Source organism: Entelurus aequoreus, linkage group LG10 (assembly GCF_033978785.1).
Source record: "Entelurus aequoreus isolate RoL-2023_Sb linkage group LG10, RoL_Eaeq_v1.1, whole genome shotgun sequence".
In the NCBI taxonomy this organism is placed as follows: Eukaryota; Metazoa; Chordata; class Actinopteri; order Syngnathiformes; family Syngnathidae; genus Entelurus; species Entelurus aequoreus.
Window position 1 is genome coordinate 40,413,958 of NC_084740.1, and position 18,219 is coordinate 40,432,176.

Consider the following 18,219-nt stretch of genomic DNA (forward strand, 5'->3'; position numbering starts at 1 on the left):
TGCAGCTGGTGCACCAACAAGTCCAACATGAACTCCGTCAACAACAACAACAACACTGCAGCTGGTGCACCAACAAGTCCAACAAGAACTCCGTCAACAACAACAACGACAACAACACTGCAGCTGGTGCACCAACAAGTCCAACATGAACTCCATCAACAACAACAACAAGACTGCAGCTGGTGCACCAACAAGTCCAACATGAACTCCGTCAACAACAACAACAACAACACTGCAGCTGGTGCACCAACAAGTCCAACATGAACTCCGTCAACAACAACAACAACACTGCAGCTGGTGCACCAACAAGTCCAACATGAACTCCGTCAACAAAAACAACACTGCAGCTGCAGTGTTGTTGTTGACAGAGTTCATGTTGGACTTGTTGGTGCACCAGCTGCAGTGTTGTTGTTGTTGTTGTTGTTGACGGAGTTCATGTTGGACTTGTTGGTGCACAAGTCCAAAATGAACTCTGTCAACAACAACACTGCAGCTGGTGCACCAACAAGTCCAACATGAACTCCGTCAACAACAACAACAACAACACTGCAGCTGGTGCACCAACAAGTCCAACATGAACTCTGTCAACAACAACAACACTGCAGCTGGTGCACCAACAAGTCCAACATGAACTCCGTCAACAACAACAACAACAACACTGCAGCTGGTGCACCAACAAGTCCAACATGAACTCTGTCAACAACAACAACAACACTGCAGCTGGTGCACCAACAAGTCCAACATGAACTCTGTCAACAACAACAACACTGCAGCTGGTGCACCAACAAGTCCAACATGAACTCTGTCAACAACAACAACAACAAGACTGCAGCTGGTGCACCAACAAGTCCAACATGAACTCCGTCAACAACAACAACAACACTGCAGCTGGTGCACCAACAAGTCCAACAGGAACTCCGTCAACAACAACAACACTGCAGCTGGTGCACCAACAAGTCCAACAAGAACTCCGTCAACAACAACAACAACACTGCAGCTGGTGCACCAACAAGTCCAACATGAACTCCGTCAACAACAACAACAACACTGCAGCTGGTGCACCAACAAGTCCAACATGAACTCCGTCAACAACAACACTGCAGCTGGTGCACCAACAAGTCCAACATGAACTCCGTCAACAACAACAACAACAACACTGCAGCTGGTGCACCAACAAGTCCAACATGAACTCCGTCAACAACAACAACAACAACAACAACAACACTGCAGCTGGTGCACCAACAAGTCCAAAATGAACTCCGTCAACAACAACAACACTGCAGCTGGTGCACCAACAAGTCCAAAATGAACTCTGTCAACAACAACAACAACAACACTGCAGCTGGTGCACCAACAAGTCCAACATGAACTCCGTCAACAACAACAACAACAACACTGCAGCTGGTGCACCAACAAGTCCAACATGAACTCTGTCAACAACAACAACACTGCAGCTGGTGCACCAACAAGTCCAACATGAACTCCGTCAACAACAACAACAACAACACTGCAGCTGGTGCACCAACAAGTCCAACATGAACTCTGTCAACAACAACAACAACACTGCAGCTGGTGCACCAACAAGTCCAACATGAACTCCGTCAACAACAACAACACTGCAGCTGGTGCACCAACAAGTCCAACATGAACTCCGTCAACAACAACAACAACAACACTGCAGCTGGTGCGCCAACAAGTCCAACATGAACTCCGTCAACAACAACAACACTGCAGCTGGTGCACCAACAAGTCCAACAAGAACTCTGTCAACAACAACAACAACAACAACAACAAGACTGCAGCTGGTGCACCAACAAGTCCAACAAGAACTCCGTCAACAACAACAACAACAACAAGACTGCAGCTGGTGCACCAACAAGTCCAACAAGAACTCCGTCAACAACAACAACAACAAGACTGTAGCTGGTGCACCAACAAGTCCAACATGAACTCCGTCAACAACAACAACAACACTGCAGCTGGTGCACCAACAAGTCCAACATGAACTCCGTCAACAACAACAACAACAACAACACTGCAGCTGGTGCACCAACAAGTCCAACATGAACTCCGTCAACAACAACAACAACAACACTGCAGCTGGTGCACCAACAAGTCCAACATGAACTCCGTCAACAACAACAATAACAACACTGCAGTTGGTGCACCAACAAGTCCAACATGAACTCCGTCAACAACAACAACAATAACAACACTGCAGTTGGTGCACCAACAAGTCCAACATGAACTCTGTCAACAACAACAACAACACTGCAGCTGGTGCACCAACAAGTCCAACATGAACTCTGTCAACAACAACAACAACACTGCAGCTGGTGCACCAACAAGTCCAACATGAACTCCGTCAACAACAACAACAACAACACTGCAGCTGGTGCACCAACAAGTCCAACATGAACTCTGTCAACAACAACAACAACACTGCAGCTGGTGCACCAACAAGTCCAACATGAACTCCGTCAACAACAACAACACTGCAGCTGGTGCACCAACAAGTCCAACATGAACTCCGTCAACAACAACAACAACAACACTGCAGCTGGTGCACCAACAAGTCCAACATGAACTCCGTCAAAAACAACAACACTGCAGCTGGTGCACCAACAAGTCCAACAAGAACTCCGTCAACAACAACAACAACAACAACAAGACTGCAGCTGGTGCACCAACAAGTCCAACAAGGACTCCGTCAACAACAACAACAACAACAAGACTGCAGCTGGTGCACCAACAAGTCCAACAAGAACTCTGTCAACAACAACAACAACAAGACTGTAGCTGGTTCACCAACAAGTCCAACATGAACTCCGTCAACAACAACAACAACAACAACAACACTGCAGCTGGTGCACCAACAAGTCCAACATGAACTCCGTCAACAACAACAACAACACTGCAGCTGGTGCACCCACAAGTCCAACATGAACTCCGTCAACAACAACAACAACAACAACACTGCAGCTGGTGCACCAACAAGTCCAACATGAACTCCGTCAACAACAACAACAACAATAACAACACTGCAGTTGGTGCACCAACAAGTCCAACATGAACTCTGTCAACAACAACAACAACACTGCAGCTGGTGCACCAACAAGTCCAACATTAACTCCGTCAAACATAGTCTGTGTCAACTTTTTTTTCTTTTTTTTTTAAACCACATCTTGTTGGCCACGTCAGGAAAAAGTTCAGAGAAACTTGAATTTGGGATCAAAGACATTCATGTCTCGCTGGGGTCCAGAGGGCCGCCTCCTTTTCTGTAATAACAAAAACGCTTCCGGCGTTGACCTTCACACCCCCCTACCCCCTTTCAGTTCCCAAAATGTTTTTGTACTTGGAAGGTCTTAAGAAGGTCTTCACCGTCAGAAATGTCAAACGCACTCTTCATCTTAATGAAAGTATAGAAGGATAACATATCATTCTAGTTAAGTTTCAATCAACTATAAATAAGTAAAATTATGTTTAAACCAATTATAAACCATTTAAATCATGTTTAAATCAACCATAAATCATTAAAATTATGTTTAAATCAACTATGACTAAGTGAAATTATGTTTCAGTCAACAATAAATAATTTTAATAATATTTAAATCAACTCTAGATAATTCAAATTATGTTTAAATAAACTATAAATAATTCATATTATGTTTAAACCAACTATAAATAATTCTAATTATGTTCAAACCAACACTAAATAATTCAACTTGTTTCAATCAACTAAAAATAATTAAAATTATGTTTGAACTATAAATAATTTAAAATTAGGTTAAAACAACTATATATAATTAAAATTATGTTTAAACCAACTATAAATCATTTAAATTATGTTTGAATAATTCATATGTTCAAATCATCTATAAATAATTCATATTGTGTTTAAATCAACTATAAATAATTCATATTGTGTTTAAATCAACTATAAATCATTTTAATGTTTAAATCAACTATAAATAATAAACATTATGTTTAAATCAACTATAAATAATTAAAATTATGTTTAAACCAACTATAAATAATTTAAGTAAACTATAAATAATTACAATTATGTTTAGACCAACTATAAAATATTTCATATTATAATTAAATTAACTATAAATAATTTAAATTATGTTTAAATCAACGATAAATAATCAAAATGATGTTTAAATCAACTATAAATAATCAAAATTATGTTTAAATCAACTATAAATAATCAAAATTGTGCTTAAATCAACTATAAATAATCCCAATTATGTTTAAATCCACAATAAATATTTGTAGTTATGTTTAAATAAACTATAAATAATTCATATTAGGTTTAAGTAAATTATAAATAGTTATAATTATGCTTAAATCAACTATAAATCATTCAGATTGTTTAAGTAAACTATAAATAATTTATGTTGAAATAAACAAAACTAATTAAGTAAACATTTTTTTAAATAAAAGTATGTTTAAATTAACTACAAACTATTTAAATTGTTGGAATAAACTGTACAAAATTATGTTTAAATCAACTAAATAATTAAAATTATGTTTGCATAGACTATGCAAATTGAAATAATGCTTAAATCAGCAATAAAAATTGAAATTGTTTGAATTAACAATAAAAAAAATGTCAAACTGTGTTTGAATCAACTATTAAAAATCAAATTACGCTTTATGTTAACTATAAACAATTTTAGTTGTTTGAGTTAACTATAAAAAAATCAAATTATGTTTAAATCAACTATAAATAATTCAGATAATATCTATGACAACTATAAACAATGTAGATTATGGTTAAATCCACTATAAATAATAGTTGTTGTAATAAAAGGTGATAGGGCGCCCCCTTGTGTCTTCTTTCAGTGTATAAAACTATTTCATGAAAAATAATATTCACTCATTCCTTCTTCTTTCTGGAAGACTTCCGCAGGCGTCCTAAAGTGGTGGCGACCTGCAGCGCTGACCTCTCACACAAAGACTGACGAGCGTCCGACTCGACGTCCGACTCGGCGGCGGTGGACTCCCAGTGGTCAGAGGAAACCTCGCTGGAGCGTCCGCTGTTGAGGTCCACAGACGGGCTGGAGGAGAGCCGGTCAGCAGCCAGGTGTTCCACGCTCCTCGTGGCGAGCCCCTCCAGGTGGGCCTGGAAGGTGGCGGTCTGCTGCTGCAGGGACAGGAAGTTCTCCCGCACCTTTTCAAACTGCCAGGAAGGAGACACGCTTCAGTCGGAGTCGACAAACCACACGGGGGTGTTTGTCTGCAGAGCGCACCTCCTCCATGTTGGATTGGAGGAGCACCTCTGGCCACACAGACTCGCCGCCGCCGCCACTGAGACGTGTCCTGGCGCTGCTGTGACTCCATGTCAAGTCCTGCACGGACAGACCAAGCAGACGCGTCAGCTGGAGGATCTCCAGGGGACCGCGGAGGCTTCTACCTGTAGGAGCTGCGTGCTGTCCTTCAGGAGGTCCTGGCAGCCATCAAGTTGACCCCTGTGTTGGCTCACCACCTCAAACAAGGTCTTTGCAGATACATAAAACATGAATATTAGTCCTCATCAGCTTTCAACAGGACGAGCGATGTGAAGGCTTATGCAACTCCATCTATCCATCTTCTTCCGCTTATCCGAGGTCGGGTCACAGGGGCAGCAGCCTAAGCAGGGAAGCCCAGACTTCCCTCTCCCCAGCCACTTGGTCCAGCTCCTCCAGGGGAATCCCGAGGCGTTCCCAGGCCAGCCGGGAGACATAGTCTTCCCAACGTGTCCTGGGTCTTCCCCGTGGCCTCCTACCGGTCGGACGTGCCCGAAACACCTCCCTAGGGAGGCGTTCGGGTGGCATCCTGACCAGGTGCCTGAACCACCTCATCAGGCTCCTCTCCATGTGGAGGAGCAGCGGCTTTACTTTGAGCTCCTCTCGGATGACAGAGCTTCTCCCCCTATCTCTAAGGGAGAGCCCCGCCACCCGGCGGAGGAAACTCATTTGGGCCGCTTGTACCCGTGATCTTGTCCTTTCAGTCATAACCCAAAGCTCATGACCATAGGTGAGGATGGGAACGTAGATCGACCGGTAAATTGAGAGCTTTGCCTTCCGGCTCAGCTCCTTCTTCACCACAACGGATCGATACAGCGTCCGCATTACTGAAGACGCCACACCCATCCGCCTGTCGATCTCACGATCCACTCTTCCCTCACTCGTGAACAAGACTCCGAGGTACTTGAACTCCTCCACCTGGGGCAGGGTCTCCTCCGCAACGCGGAGATGGCACTCCACCCTTTTCCGGGCGAGAACCATGGACTCGGAGGTGCTGATTCTCATCCCAGTCGCTTCACACAGCTGCGAACCGATCCAATGAGAGCTGAAGATCCTGGCCAGATGAAGCCATCAGGACCACATCATCTGCAAAAAGCAGAGATCTAATCCTGCAGCCACCAAACCAGATCCCCTCAACGCCCTGACTGCGCCGAGAAATTCTGTCCATAAAAGTTATGAACAGAATGGGTGACAAAGGGCAGCCTTGGCAGAGTCCAACCCTCACTGGAAACGTGTCCGACTTATGCCGGCAATGCGGAACAAGCTCTGGCACTGATCATACAGGGAGTGGACCGCCACAATCAGACAGTCCGATACCCCATACTCTCTGAGCACTCCCAACAGGACTTCCCGAGGGACACGGTCGAATGCCTTCTCCAAGTCCACAAAACACATGTAGACTGGTTGGGCAAACTCCCATGCACCCTCAAGGACCCTGTCGAGGGTATAGAGCTGGTCCACATGTTCCACGACCAGGACGAAAACCACACTGTTCCTCCTGGCGACCCTTCGGAAGAAATCCACCTATTTGGAATTATGACAACAGGACATCTGCTGATTGGAGTAGGCGTTGCTCTGGTTTGTCGACAAATTGGAAGTTGCTGGCAGTCTTCAAAGTACCCCAAAGCTGCCACAAATGATTGGAGGATGCGGGAAGAACTGTGGACAATCTTGTGATTTGGATAAAATCGGACTGTCTGCCCCGCAGGATGAATTTGAGGACCAGTTATAGAAAATTTAGAGTGAAAAGCACTTTTTTTTTTCACTCGCATACAAAACATTCTAACTTGGATTGTTTCCCTGGCTTTGAGACTCTCCCAAACTCCCTTCTTGTCTCTCATGGACACACACCTGTTGTTGTTGATTTTGGACTAGCGACTGCACGACATCAAGGCCGCGGAAGAAAGACACGCGGCAGGCTTACACTCAAAAATATACGCCACACACACATACCACACCCTTCATCCAACACCCTTGATGCAAATCCCTTAGGGGTGATGGACGGCTGGGCAGCGCCTGAAGAGCTGCAGCCTGCAACCGTGGCCCTCACTCCCTCCTCTCTGTTGCTAGTTTCGAGATGTTGTACTATGTATATGTGCTTTGCTATGGAGGTTTTTTCCCACTCCCCGTTAAGAGCCCAGTCTAGATTGTATTTTTTTTACTCATCCTCCCCCCGGCGACCCATCAGCATTCCTGTTCTGTAACCCTGTACACTGTTTGTCTAATCTTGAACGGGTTTGTGCTGATAACAAAGTTTCGTTGTACTTGTGCAATGACAATAAAGACCTACCTTTCAACTTTCTTTCACCTTTCACTGTCATGTGACTCTGTTTGACCAATCCAAGGTAAGCAGTAGTGACGTTTAGGTCCATTTCGCCATTCAAACAAGCACAAAGAACAGCTACAAGAAGCTGAAATATGTCACCATTTTTAAAGTTTATGATAAAATATACCTACGTATTTCTTTAAAAAGTGTCAGAATGTTCCCAAAGAAGACACTTTAATGATGTGACGTGACGCCAGCACATCCCAGCTGTTTGAGACAACTGCTAAACAAAACAATGGACTAAAAAGCGATCTTTTTGTATGTCTCTGACGATCCTAATAACCACAAGTATCATTTAAATGACGGTAAATTATTAAAACATTACCAACAACATCAAAAAGCAGTGGAAAGTTATACTTATCTATTAGGTCCGTAGCTTTACGTTGCTAGCACTAGCTTATTAGCATGTAGCATTCTCTTCTTCTGTGGTATTTACATTTCCACATAGCTAAAGTTAAAGTTAAAGTACCAATGATTGTCACACACACACTAGGTGTGGTGAAATTTGTCCTCTGCATTTGACCCATCCCCTTGTTCACCCCCTGGGAGGTGAGGTGAGCAGTGAGCAGCAGCGGTGGCCACGCCCAGGAATCATATTTGGTGATTTAACCCCCTATTCCAACCCTTGATGCTGAGTGCGAAGCAGGGAGGTAATGGCTCCCATTTTTATAGTCTTTGGTATGACTCGGCCGGGGTTTGAACTCACAACCTACCCATCTCAGGGCGGACACTCTTACCACTAGGCCACTAAGTAGGTTTAAACAAGCTAAAACTACCATAATCGCCCCCTAGTGTACGAGAGGCACACCGCGTGTGGCCAACAGTCACATTTTTGAGAAAGACTAATTTAGTGCATATAAACGCACACACACACACACACACACACAATTGTAGTCCAGGAACCCTTAAAAAATAACTAAATAATCCAGAAGTTACTCACAAGTTACTCAATACTTAAAAAAAATTCACAAAATACTTACTTACTCTTACTCAAATAATTATTTTGATGACTACTTTTTACTTTTACTGAGTCATATTATTCTAAAGTAACGAGACTCTTACTTGAGTACACTTTTTGGGTACCCTACCCACCTCTGGTAGTGACCCAAGACTTTTGCGCAAAACTACAGAAAGTACTTGACCTACTTGAGGCCAAAACTCATCATGAAATATGACATTACTGCCACCTACATGACACAAGCATACTGTACAGTAAAGGTGGGTGGTTCAATTCACATATCAATATAATCGATACCAGTATCGGTATTGGATCGATACTAGCAAGATGGTATCAATATTTTTCAATTGTCTTTTATGTTTATTTTGAGAAAAATCTGCATGTGTTGTTGTAAAATACAGTCCTGTAGGTATTTATTATATTTTGGACCAGGACTCCGTCACGTTATCACACCACTAATGAGAACTGTGCAACTTCCAACTCACCTCAGCGTCCTTGCAGGTGGACGCCAGGTCCCCGTGGTCTTGACCCCCCTGTCTAGTGAGCGTGACCCCCGTGTGCAGATCCTCCAGCCGGGCCCAGTGGACCAGCACCCCGTCCTGCAACCCCTTCGTGCCGGCCTCCAACTCAGCCTGGACCTGCACCAGCCTCCTCAGGAGACTGGTCCTGATGGCGAAAGAAGTGGACGCGTTAGAAGGGATCGGACGTGCAGAGGGGGGCGGGGCTTACCTTTTATGCAGGTAAGTGCGTATGAGCGTCACTTTGTCGGTCAGACGGTGGCTTTGGGTCGTGACTTCCGGGACGAGCGCTGCCGTGCCCAGTGCGTCTGACACACACTGTAAGGGAGGGAATTTATAACAAATAAAACATTTGATGATGATTATTTATGTTAATAATAATAATAAAAATGATATAATTTTCTTAAAATGTGACCATCCTACATGCTTCTGCTGTTCAGACAAATATTTACTGTTAAATTCTAATTACACAGAATGATTGTTGTATTTTGGATCACTTTGTTCCAAATTTATAAAATATTAAAAAAATATTAACAAAATAAAAATAAAAAAATAAAAAATTTAAAAAAATAAAAAATAGAACAGCCAAATAGCTAGAACTAGTATGCACATATCTAAAAAAAGGCTTTTTTTTTTTAAAAAGAAGGGTTTATAAGCCTTTTTTAAAAGCATCCACAGTCTGTGGTGCCCTCAGGTGGTCAGGGAGAGCGTTCCACAGGCTGGGAGCGGCGGAGCAGAAAACCCGGCCTCCCATTGTTCGTAGCTTTGTCCTCGGAGGTTGGAGGAGGTTAGCCTGTCTGGAGCGGAGGTGTTGAGTGGAGGCATACTTGCCAACCCTCCCGTTTTTAGCGGGAGAATCCCGATATTCAGCGCCTCTCCCGACAACCTCCCGGCAGAGATTTTCTCCCGACAAACTCCCGGTATTCAGCCGGAGCTGGAGGCCACGCCCCCTCCAGCTCAATGCGGACCTGAGACTGAGTGGGGACAGCCTGTTCTCACGTCCGCTTTCCCACAATATAAAACAGCTTGCCTGCCCAAAGACGTCATAACATCTAGGGCTTTAATAGAGTGCACAACTGCGCACACAACAAGGAGACGAAGCAGAAGAACAAGGAAATTACAGACATGGCGGCCGAAATGATATACTCATCATGAACGGAGAAGTTAAACAGGACAATACTGCCATCTAATGGATAGCCACTGGAACACTGAAATTCAAGTATTTTTTCTTCTTCTATGTAAATAAAATAATATATATATATATATATATATATATATATATAGCTAGAATTCACTGAAAGTCAAGTATTTCATACATATATATATATATATATATATATGAAATATACATGAAATACTCGAGTTGGTGAATTCTAGCTGTAAATAACCACACCCCCAACCCCCCACGCCCCCCCCAACCCCAACCAAGCCCCCCACCTCCTGATATTGGAGGTCTCAAGGTTGGCAAGTATGAGTGGAGGATTTGGGGGTGAGTAGTTTTTTGACGTAGAGGGGGGCATTTCCATGGAGGCACTGGGGGGTTAGTAGGGAGACTTTGTATTCAATCCTGAGTGGAACAGGAAGCCAGTGAAGGGATTCGAGAATTGGTGTGATATGGTCATATTTCCGCACTCTCATCAGGATCCAAGCAGCACTATTCTGTAAGTACTGCAGCTTCTGGATGTTCTTGCTGAGGATCCCGACAAGAAGTGCGTTGCAGTAGTCTAATTGAGTGAAATTCCTGGTAATTCCGGGTAATCGGGGAATTTTCTAAACCGGAAACATGCTGGCTACAATACCCAGCAACATGTTTGGAGGAGAAAAGGTGAGGCCTTTATTCCCAGGAACACCATTCCTACCGGGACAATGAAAAAGGAGGATTACCTCCAAATTTTTCAGGACAAGCTAAAATCATCAGCCCGGAGGTTGGCTCTTGGGCGTAGTTGGGTGTTCCAACAGGACAATGACCCCAAACACACACGTCAAAAGTGGTAAAGGAATGGCTAAATCAAGCTAGAATGAACGTTTTAGAATGGTCCTGACTTAAACCCCATTGAGAACATGTGGACAATGCTGAAGAAACAAGTCCATGTCAGAAAACCAACAAATTTAGCTGAACTGCACCAATTTTGTCAATAGGAGTGGTCTAAAAACTCAAGCAGAAGCTTGTGGATGGCTACCAAAAGCGCCTTATTGCAGTGAAACTTGCCAAGGGACATGTAAGCAAATATTAACATTGCTGTATGTATACTTTTGACCTAGCAGATGTGGTCACATCATCAGTAGACCCATAATAAATTCCTAAAAGAACCAAACTTCATGAACGTTTTTTGTGACCAACAAGTATGTGCTCCAATCACTACATCACAACAAAATAAGAGTTGTAGAAATGATTGGAAACTCAAGACAGCCATGACATGATGTTCTTTACAAGTGTATGTACACTTTTGACCACGACTGTATATACATATATATATCGAACGCAGGACCTTCTCGCTGTGAGGCACAAGCGCTACCCACTTTAAATAATTACATAAATGTGTCGTTAACATTTGAATCCAATAACTAAATGTGTTCTGAAATGTGTTAAATAAATTTGTTGTAATTTACTATTAAATTATATTTTCAGTATTTAATCATTTAGTTATTTCAGTATTTAATGTTTTGATTATTTCACAATCTAATTGTTCATTTCACGATTTAATTATTTCATGACTCAATTATTTTACGATTGAATCACTTTTAAAATACTTTTTTCATGAAGCGGCCACACTGTTGAAATAATTAAATGGTGAAATATTTATAAATAAATATTGCAAATAAGAAATAAGTAAATTAATTGTGAATTAATTCAATAGTATAATAAATATAATTTCAAATTAAATTCCTGACACATTTATAACAAATTTCTCTTTTTAATTTTAATAAATGACACATTTGAGTAATTACTTAAAGATGCATTGATTCCTTTCATTCTGTGCCATTTGACCCTTTATAGCTACGTTGCTAGCCAGCTGCACTGTGCACACTAGTGTCAGGTTCAAACACCGAGCTATCTATTAAACAAGACAAGAAGAAGGAATCAGGCAGAGACAGAGTTGAATTTTGCTCATGAGGAGAGACGTATTGGGCTGTACACTCAGTTACAGTTTCACCCTATGCTCTTGCAGAAATGTTTCCACTTAGTTTTATTCCTGGAAAATATTCTCTACATGTAGTTCTACATGCACCGGTGTCACACAGAAATTGTATTCCTCTGCCATTTATTTCAATTATTATTTCTGGCTTACTCGCTGTTTGTTCACTTAAGTTCTCATAACTTAGTATGTCCTTATGATCACTCTGATCATTGTCTTTGTCTTTTGGTGTGGTTTGGTTTGAACCTGACACCTAGTTTTCGTTTTGTTGGAGAGCTCAATATTAACACATTCGCACAATATTTTTGTATTATTTTGATTAAAAAAAACATATCATATTGACAAAGTTGAGTGCCGGTATGTTAAAGCCTCACAAAAGTTGGCAACAATGTGTAGATTCTTGGCACTTGAATTGAAAAAAGGTGTGTCCGTTTTATGACCTTTGCCCCCAGCTGCCTGGTGTAGTTAAATTGCATCATTCAAGATCAACAGGGTTCCTGTGTTGCCATAGTAACCGACACTAAAAGCTGTTTGATGTCATTTTACCTCCAGCCTGGAGAGGAGATCCATCACATGTGATCCACTGGGATCTGGTAGGTGCTCCTGGAGCACGCTCAGCAGCAGGCAGTCAGCCAGGACAAGGCCCAGCGGTATGTGGACGTCCGGGCTGCTAGACCTGGACGCAACATCAGGTCCACACTCCCGTCAGTTCCAATACAGATGGAAAAATCATCAAAATAACAACGCACGGTTTGCAAAGCTCGTTTTTGACGACCTCTTCTTGTAACCGGAGACTCTTGTCGCCCTGTTGGTGCGGTGACCTCAGGTGGCGCAGCAGCAGGTAGACGCAGCCCCCCATGGTGGCCCATAGCGAGCAGAGCAGCGCCAACGTCCAGCACACGTCCACCGGGGACTGCGGCGCCTCCTGGTGGCACATTGACCACACTGCAGCCGCCGGGAGGAAGACGCGCCATGCTTTTTTGTGGGAGAAGAAGAGCTTCCTCCTCCGCCTCGGTGTCCCCTGAAGGCCATGTGACGTTTTCTCTGAGCTGCACATAAACATCCCCATGAAAAAGGTGATTATCTTGGTGGCAAAGGTGCATTGAAAAGTAGGCTTCATAAACACTTAATTTAAAAAAATGTAAATAAAATAAATATATATATATAACTTTTTCATTAAAAAAATAATCATTATTTACAAAAAAATACAAATTTAATAAATAAATAAGATAAACACTTAATTTAACAAATTAAAATTAAAATACACAATGCACATAAACGTCCCCATGAAAAAGGTGTTTATCTTAGTGGCAAAGGTGCATTGAAAAGTAGGCTTCATAAACACTTAATTTAAAAAAATTAAAATAAAATAAATATATATATATATATATATATATATATATATATATATATATATATATATATATATATAATTTTTTCATTAAAAAAATAATCATTAATTACAAAAAATACAAATCTATTAAATAAATAAAATAAACACTTAATTTAACAAATTAAAATACACAATGCACATAAACATCCCCATGAAAAAGGTGATTATGTTGGTGGCAAGGGTGCATTGAAAAGTAGGCTTCATAAACACTTAATTTTAAAAAATTACAATAAAATAAATATATATATATATATATAATTTTTTCATTAAAAAAATAATCATTAATTACAAAAAATAAAAATTTAAAAAATAAATAAAATAAACACTTAATTAGAAAAATTTAAATTAAAATTAAAATACACGATGCACATAAACATCCCCATGAAAAAGGTGATTATCTTAGTGGCAAAGGTGCATTGAAAAGTAGGCTTCATAAACACTTAATTTAAAAAAATTAAAATAAAATAAATAAATAAATATATATATATATATATATATATATATATATATCATTTTTTCATTAAAAAAATAATCATTAATTACAAAAAATACAAATTTATTAAATAAATAAAATAAACACTTAATTAAAAAAATTAAAATACACAATGCACATAAACATCCCCATGGAAAAGGTGATTATCTTAGTGGCAAAGGTGCATTGAAAAGTAGGCTTCATAAACACTTAATTTTAAAAAAAAATTAAATAAAATAAATATATATAATTTTTTCATTAAAAAAATAATCCATAATTACAAAAAATAAATGTTTTATAAATAAATAAAATAAACACTTAATTTAAAAAAGTAAAATTAAAATACAATAGATTTAAATTAAATAAATAAACACTTCTATAAAAAATTATGAAATAAATACAAAAGATAAATAAATAAACACTTCATGTAAAACATTTTATAAAAAAAATAACAATAGAATAAAATTTAAAAAATAAACACTTTTAATTAAATCAGATTATTACAGGAAGCATGGGCTCACTTTTTGGCAGGTGTAGACATTCTTGTACAATGGAAGCTAGCGGTCGGGTCACGGCTTACGTCAGGGTGTCCAAAGTGCGGCCCCGATGGCCATATTTTTTTGGTAAAAATAAAATTAAACTAAAACAAAACAGCCCTGATGGAAGAAACACTGCAAAAAAAAGGCACAGTGTAAAGAGAAAAAGCTGAAATGTTGATTGGCATAACTAAGAACACAACATTTTGTCTAGTTTAAATGTACATCTTCTAAAATAATAAGAAACCTAAAAATTGTTTTACTCCTTAGTTTTACTTGTTAGGAAATCTTTAATAGTAGTATCCTTAAAGTAGTCCTCAATTATTTTCTGTCACATCCCCCTAATGGAGAGAATTTTTCACGCCCCCTGAAGTTAATATTTTTTTTTTTATCTGTAAATGTCAAGATAGTTCTTTACTAACGTAAAATATACTTTTACGCCCCCTTTCTCCTGACATCTCACAGATTTATGAAGTTAATTTAGCCATTAAGCTTAATTTCAGTCAAAATTATGTCAACTTTGCTTAAATATAGGAGCTGCGAATCTTTGATTCGATTCTTAGGGGTAACGATTCCATTCAGATTTGGTTCCCCGATTCAAAATCAACGCTTTTTTAATAACATTGGGTGCCAGTTCTATGATAAACTACATTCCTCCATAAAATAGATAAACAGCTCTGATACATGTTTATATTTCTTAAAAGAAAACCGGATTTGTTTAATAAAATGCTTCCCAAACATTTAACAAAGTCAAATACAAATAAGGCAACACTTCTCTTTTCTAAAGTAAATGTGTACAGCAGATATGATCATCTACATTAACTATATGATTTGCCTGAGTGGCTGGATAGGACAGATTTTTTTAAAAATTATTAAAACAGAAAAACATTTTTGATTTTTTTTTTAATCAATTAAAAAAGTAAGAAATCGTGATTCTTTCAAAAATCGATTTTTTTGACACCCCTATGTGTATTTTTGACCAACAACAGGCAGTACAGGCACTACAATATGATTCTTTTTAAATGCATAGATTATGAAAAAACGACGAGAGTGAAGCCACAAAATTCTTAAGGGGAAGGACGATCGTAAATAATAATAATAATAATGATAATAATTAGAGATGCTTCAAAATGTAATATCGGAAATTTTTGTTATCGTTTTTTTTATTATCTGTATCGTTTTTTTTTGTTTTTTTAAATGTTTAAATCAACATAAAAAACACAAGATACACTTACAATTAGTGCACCAACCCAAAAAAACTCCCTCCCCCATTCACACTCATTCACACAAAAGGAAAGGGTTGTTTCTTTCTGTTATTAATATTCTGGTTCCTACATTATACATCAATATATATCAATACAGTCCGCAAGGGATACAGTCCGTAAGCACACATGATTGTGCGTGCTGCTGCTCCACTAATAGTACTAACCTTTAACAGTTCATTTTACTCATTTTCATTCATTACTAGTTTCTATGCAACTGTTTTTTTTATTGTTTTACTTTCTTTTTTATTCAAGAAAATGTTTTAAATTTATCATCTTTTTTTTTATTTATTTTTTTTAAAAAGGACCTTATCTTCACCACACCTGGTTGTCCAAATTAGGCATAATAATGTGTTCATTCCACGACTGTATATATCGGTATCAGTTGATATCGGTATTGGTAATTAAGATTTGGACAATATCGGATATCGGCTAAAAAGCCATTATCGGACATCCCTAATAATAATAATAATAATAATAATAATAATAATTGACATACCAGTCCAGGGTGCACCCCGCTCCTTGCACTAAGTCAGACGGGATAGGCTCCAGCTCACCTGTGACCCTGAACAGGAGAACAAAGCAGAAAATTAATCATTTTCATCTCAATAAAAGAGTTAATGTTATTCATTTACGTGTAGAATTTCCATGACCTGTTTAATCCAAATATTAGCGGAAGTAGAAGTTGTTTTGACCGTCACGTGGGCTCCTGAGATGTGCACTGATTGGTGGCAGCAAGATGTCCACAAAAATAAAAATAAAACAAGTGACACAACTCACCCGTGAGGCTTCGTCTCCTCCCAGGGCCGCCGGAGGGCCCGGTCCAGGGCCGCGCTCGCACTGGCTCCCGGGCCCCCGTGACTTTCGGGCCTGCCGAGCATCAGTCGAGGCATAGGGGCCGACAAGAAGTGATTTGAGGGGAGAAAAGGAATCAAGAGAAGCAAGCGGAGTTGTGCGACTTGTGGAGCTCGTCGGACAGGTCGAGCGGTGGTATTTATTCATCAGCCCCGCCCCCTCACCCCTGGATGCCTGTGAGCGAGTCACTTCCTGCCCTACACGAAATAATACAATATTTACACACCAAAGTCTTGTAACTTCATCTCACTAAAAGAAAAGTGGTATGCAGTGTTCAAGTAAATGACAAGTCTCTTTTCAAATGTGTCCAAAACAAACAAAAGAGCTTATAAAACATATATTTATACGGACACGTTTTACTACGAAAACACACGCCTTGTGGTTGGGACACAAATTAAAAAGAAATCATGATTAGCAAATGTAGCGGGGAAAACATGGCGACTGCATTAGCGCTTTAAGATCCTCATCTTCTCTCACAGTTTTGGTGTACAAAAGGTACTGCGGAGATGTTCAAAATGATGAGTCGGCAAGATGTCCACCATATATATCCCAGATACAGTATGTCCATGGCAATTGTTAGAAAGGATGACTCGGCAAGATCCGTGATATGTGTCAGTAAGTTAGCTAGCAGCATGTGACCACGACATTAACACATAAAACTGTGCTGGCCTTCATTTTCTTCTCTAAACTCATCGAGTTTTTTTTTGTTTTCCCCCCCCAAAATGTCCACTTGTGTAAAAAACTGCCGAGGTCGGCGCGCAGGAGCGGTGATGGAGGTTCAGGGTTTGGCGATGTGGACCTCGCTAGCGTCGCCGCCGTTGGTGGTGGTGGTGATGATGTACTGCGTGGTGGCTGGCTGCTCCAGGTGGTCGCCGTGGTTCTGACCCGAGCTCGGAGCAGCCGACGGCTTTGTGTCCGGCTCCGAGTCAGAGATGACGTAGTGCGCCTGCGGTACCGAGAGCAGACATCTTTTAGTTAGCCAGGATGTACAAACTTTTTCCACTGGGGGCCATTTTGATATTTTTCCTTTTCAAAGCCAAATTATTGTAACCAATAGGGCTTCCCTCAATGTTGGTGAGTGTTAAAGGTCCCGGGGACCCAAAAGGGTCTCAGTCATTAAAGTGTTAAAAATAAGTCATACAGTAATATATTTTTTCAACATTTAAATATCTAGAGATCAACTTCAGATCTGTCTGCTGCCTTCTTAGGTTTAATGCCCTTTTTTGTCAAAGAAAACCCTGTTGTTCTGACAAAAACAGAAATGCAGTATTTCCCCCCCGAAAAAGTTCAAAGTTGAATATTTGATGTGGAGTAATTGGAGTCTTAAATATGTAAATAATTCATAACATTGATTTTCATTGTTGTTTTTAGAGCATTGACAATAAAAAATATATATAACTAAAATTCTCAGGGATACAAAAGGGCCCCCACTCAAAAAAGTGTTGAAAATAAGTTATTTGTCAATTTT

The 18,219-nt window shown here is 39.9% G+C and overlaps 2 protein-coding genes across 2 annotated transcripts in view; both read right to left on the bottom strand.

The window, feature by feature from the left end:
- Positions 1 to 4,467: 4,467 nt before the first annotated feature.
- si:ch211-151h10.2 (uncharacterized protein LOC567699 homolog) lies at positions 4,468 to 13,199 on the bottom strand. Its single transcript, XM_062060865.1, has 7 exons — positions 12,983 to 13,199; positions 12,780 to 12,909; positions 9,308 to 9,414; positions 9,064 to 9,244; positions 5,423 to 5,506; positions 5,259 to 5,357; positions 4,468 to 5,188 (listed from the first exon to the last, which is right to left on the bottom strand). Exons 1-7 carry the CDS (start codon positions 13,168 to 13,170, stop codon positions 4,886 to 4,888), a joined length of 1,092 nt encoding a protein of 363 aa, XP_061916849.1. The 5' UTR covers positions 13,171 to 13,199; the 3' UTR covers positions 4,468 to 4,885.
- A 1,666-nt stretch (positions 13,200 to 14,865) lies between these two features.
- Positions 14,866 to 18,219, bottom strand: part of prdm10 (PR domain containing 10) — a 45,384-nt gene continuing 42,030 nt past the window's right edge. Inside the window, 1 exon segment of the mRNA XM_062060866.1 lies at positions 14,866 to 17,697. Coding sequence (XP_061916850.1) covers positions 17,530 to 17,697 — 168 coding nt within the window. The 3' untranslated portion in view covers positions 14,866 to 17,529.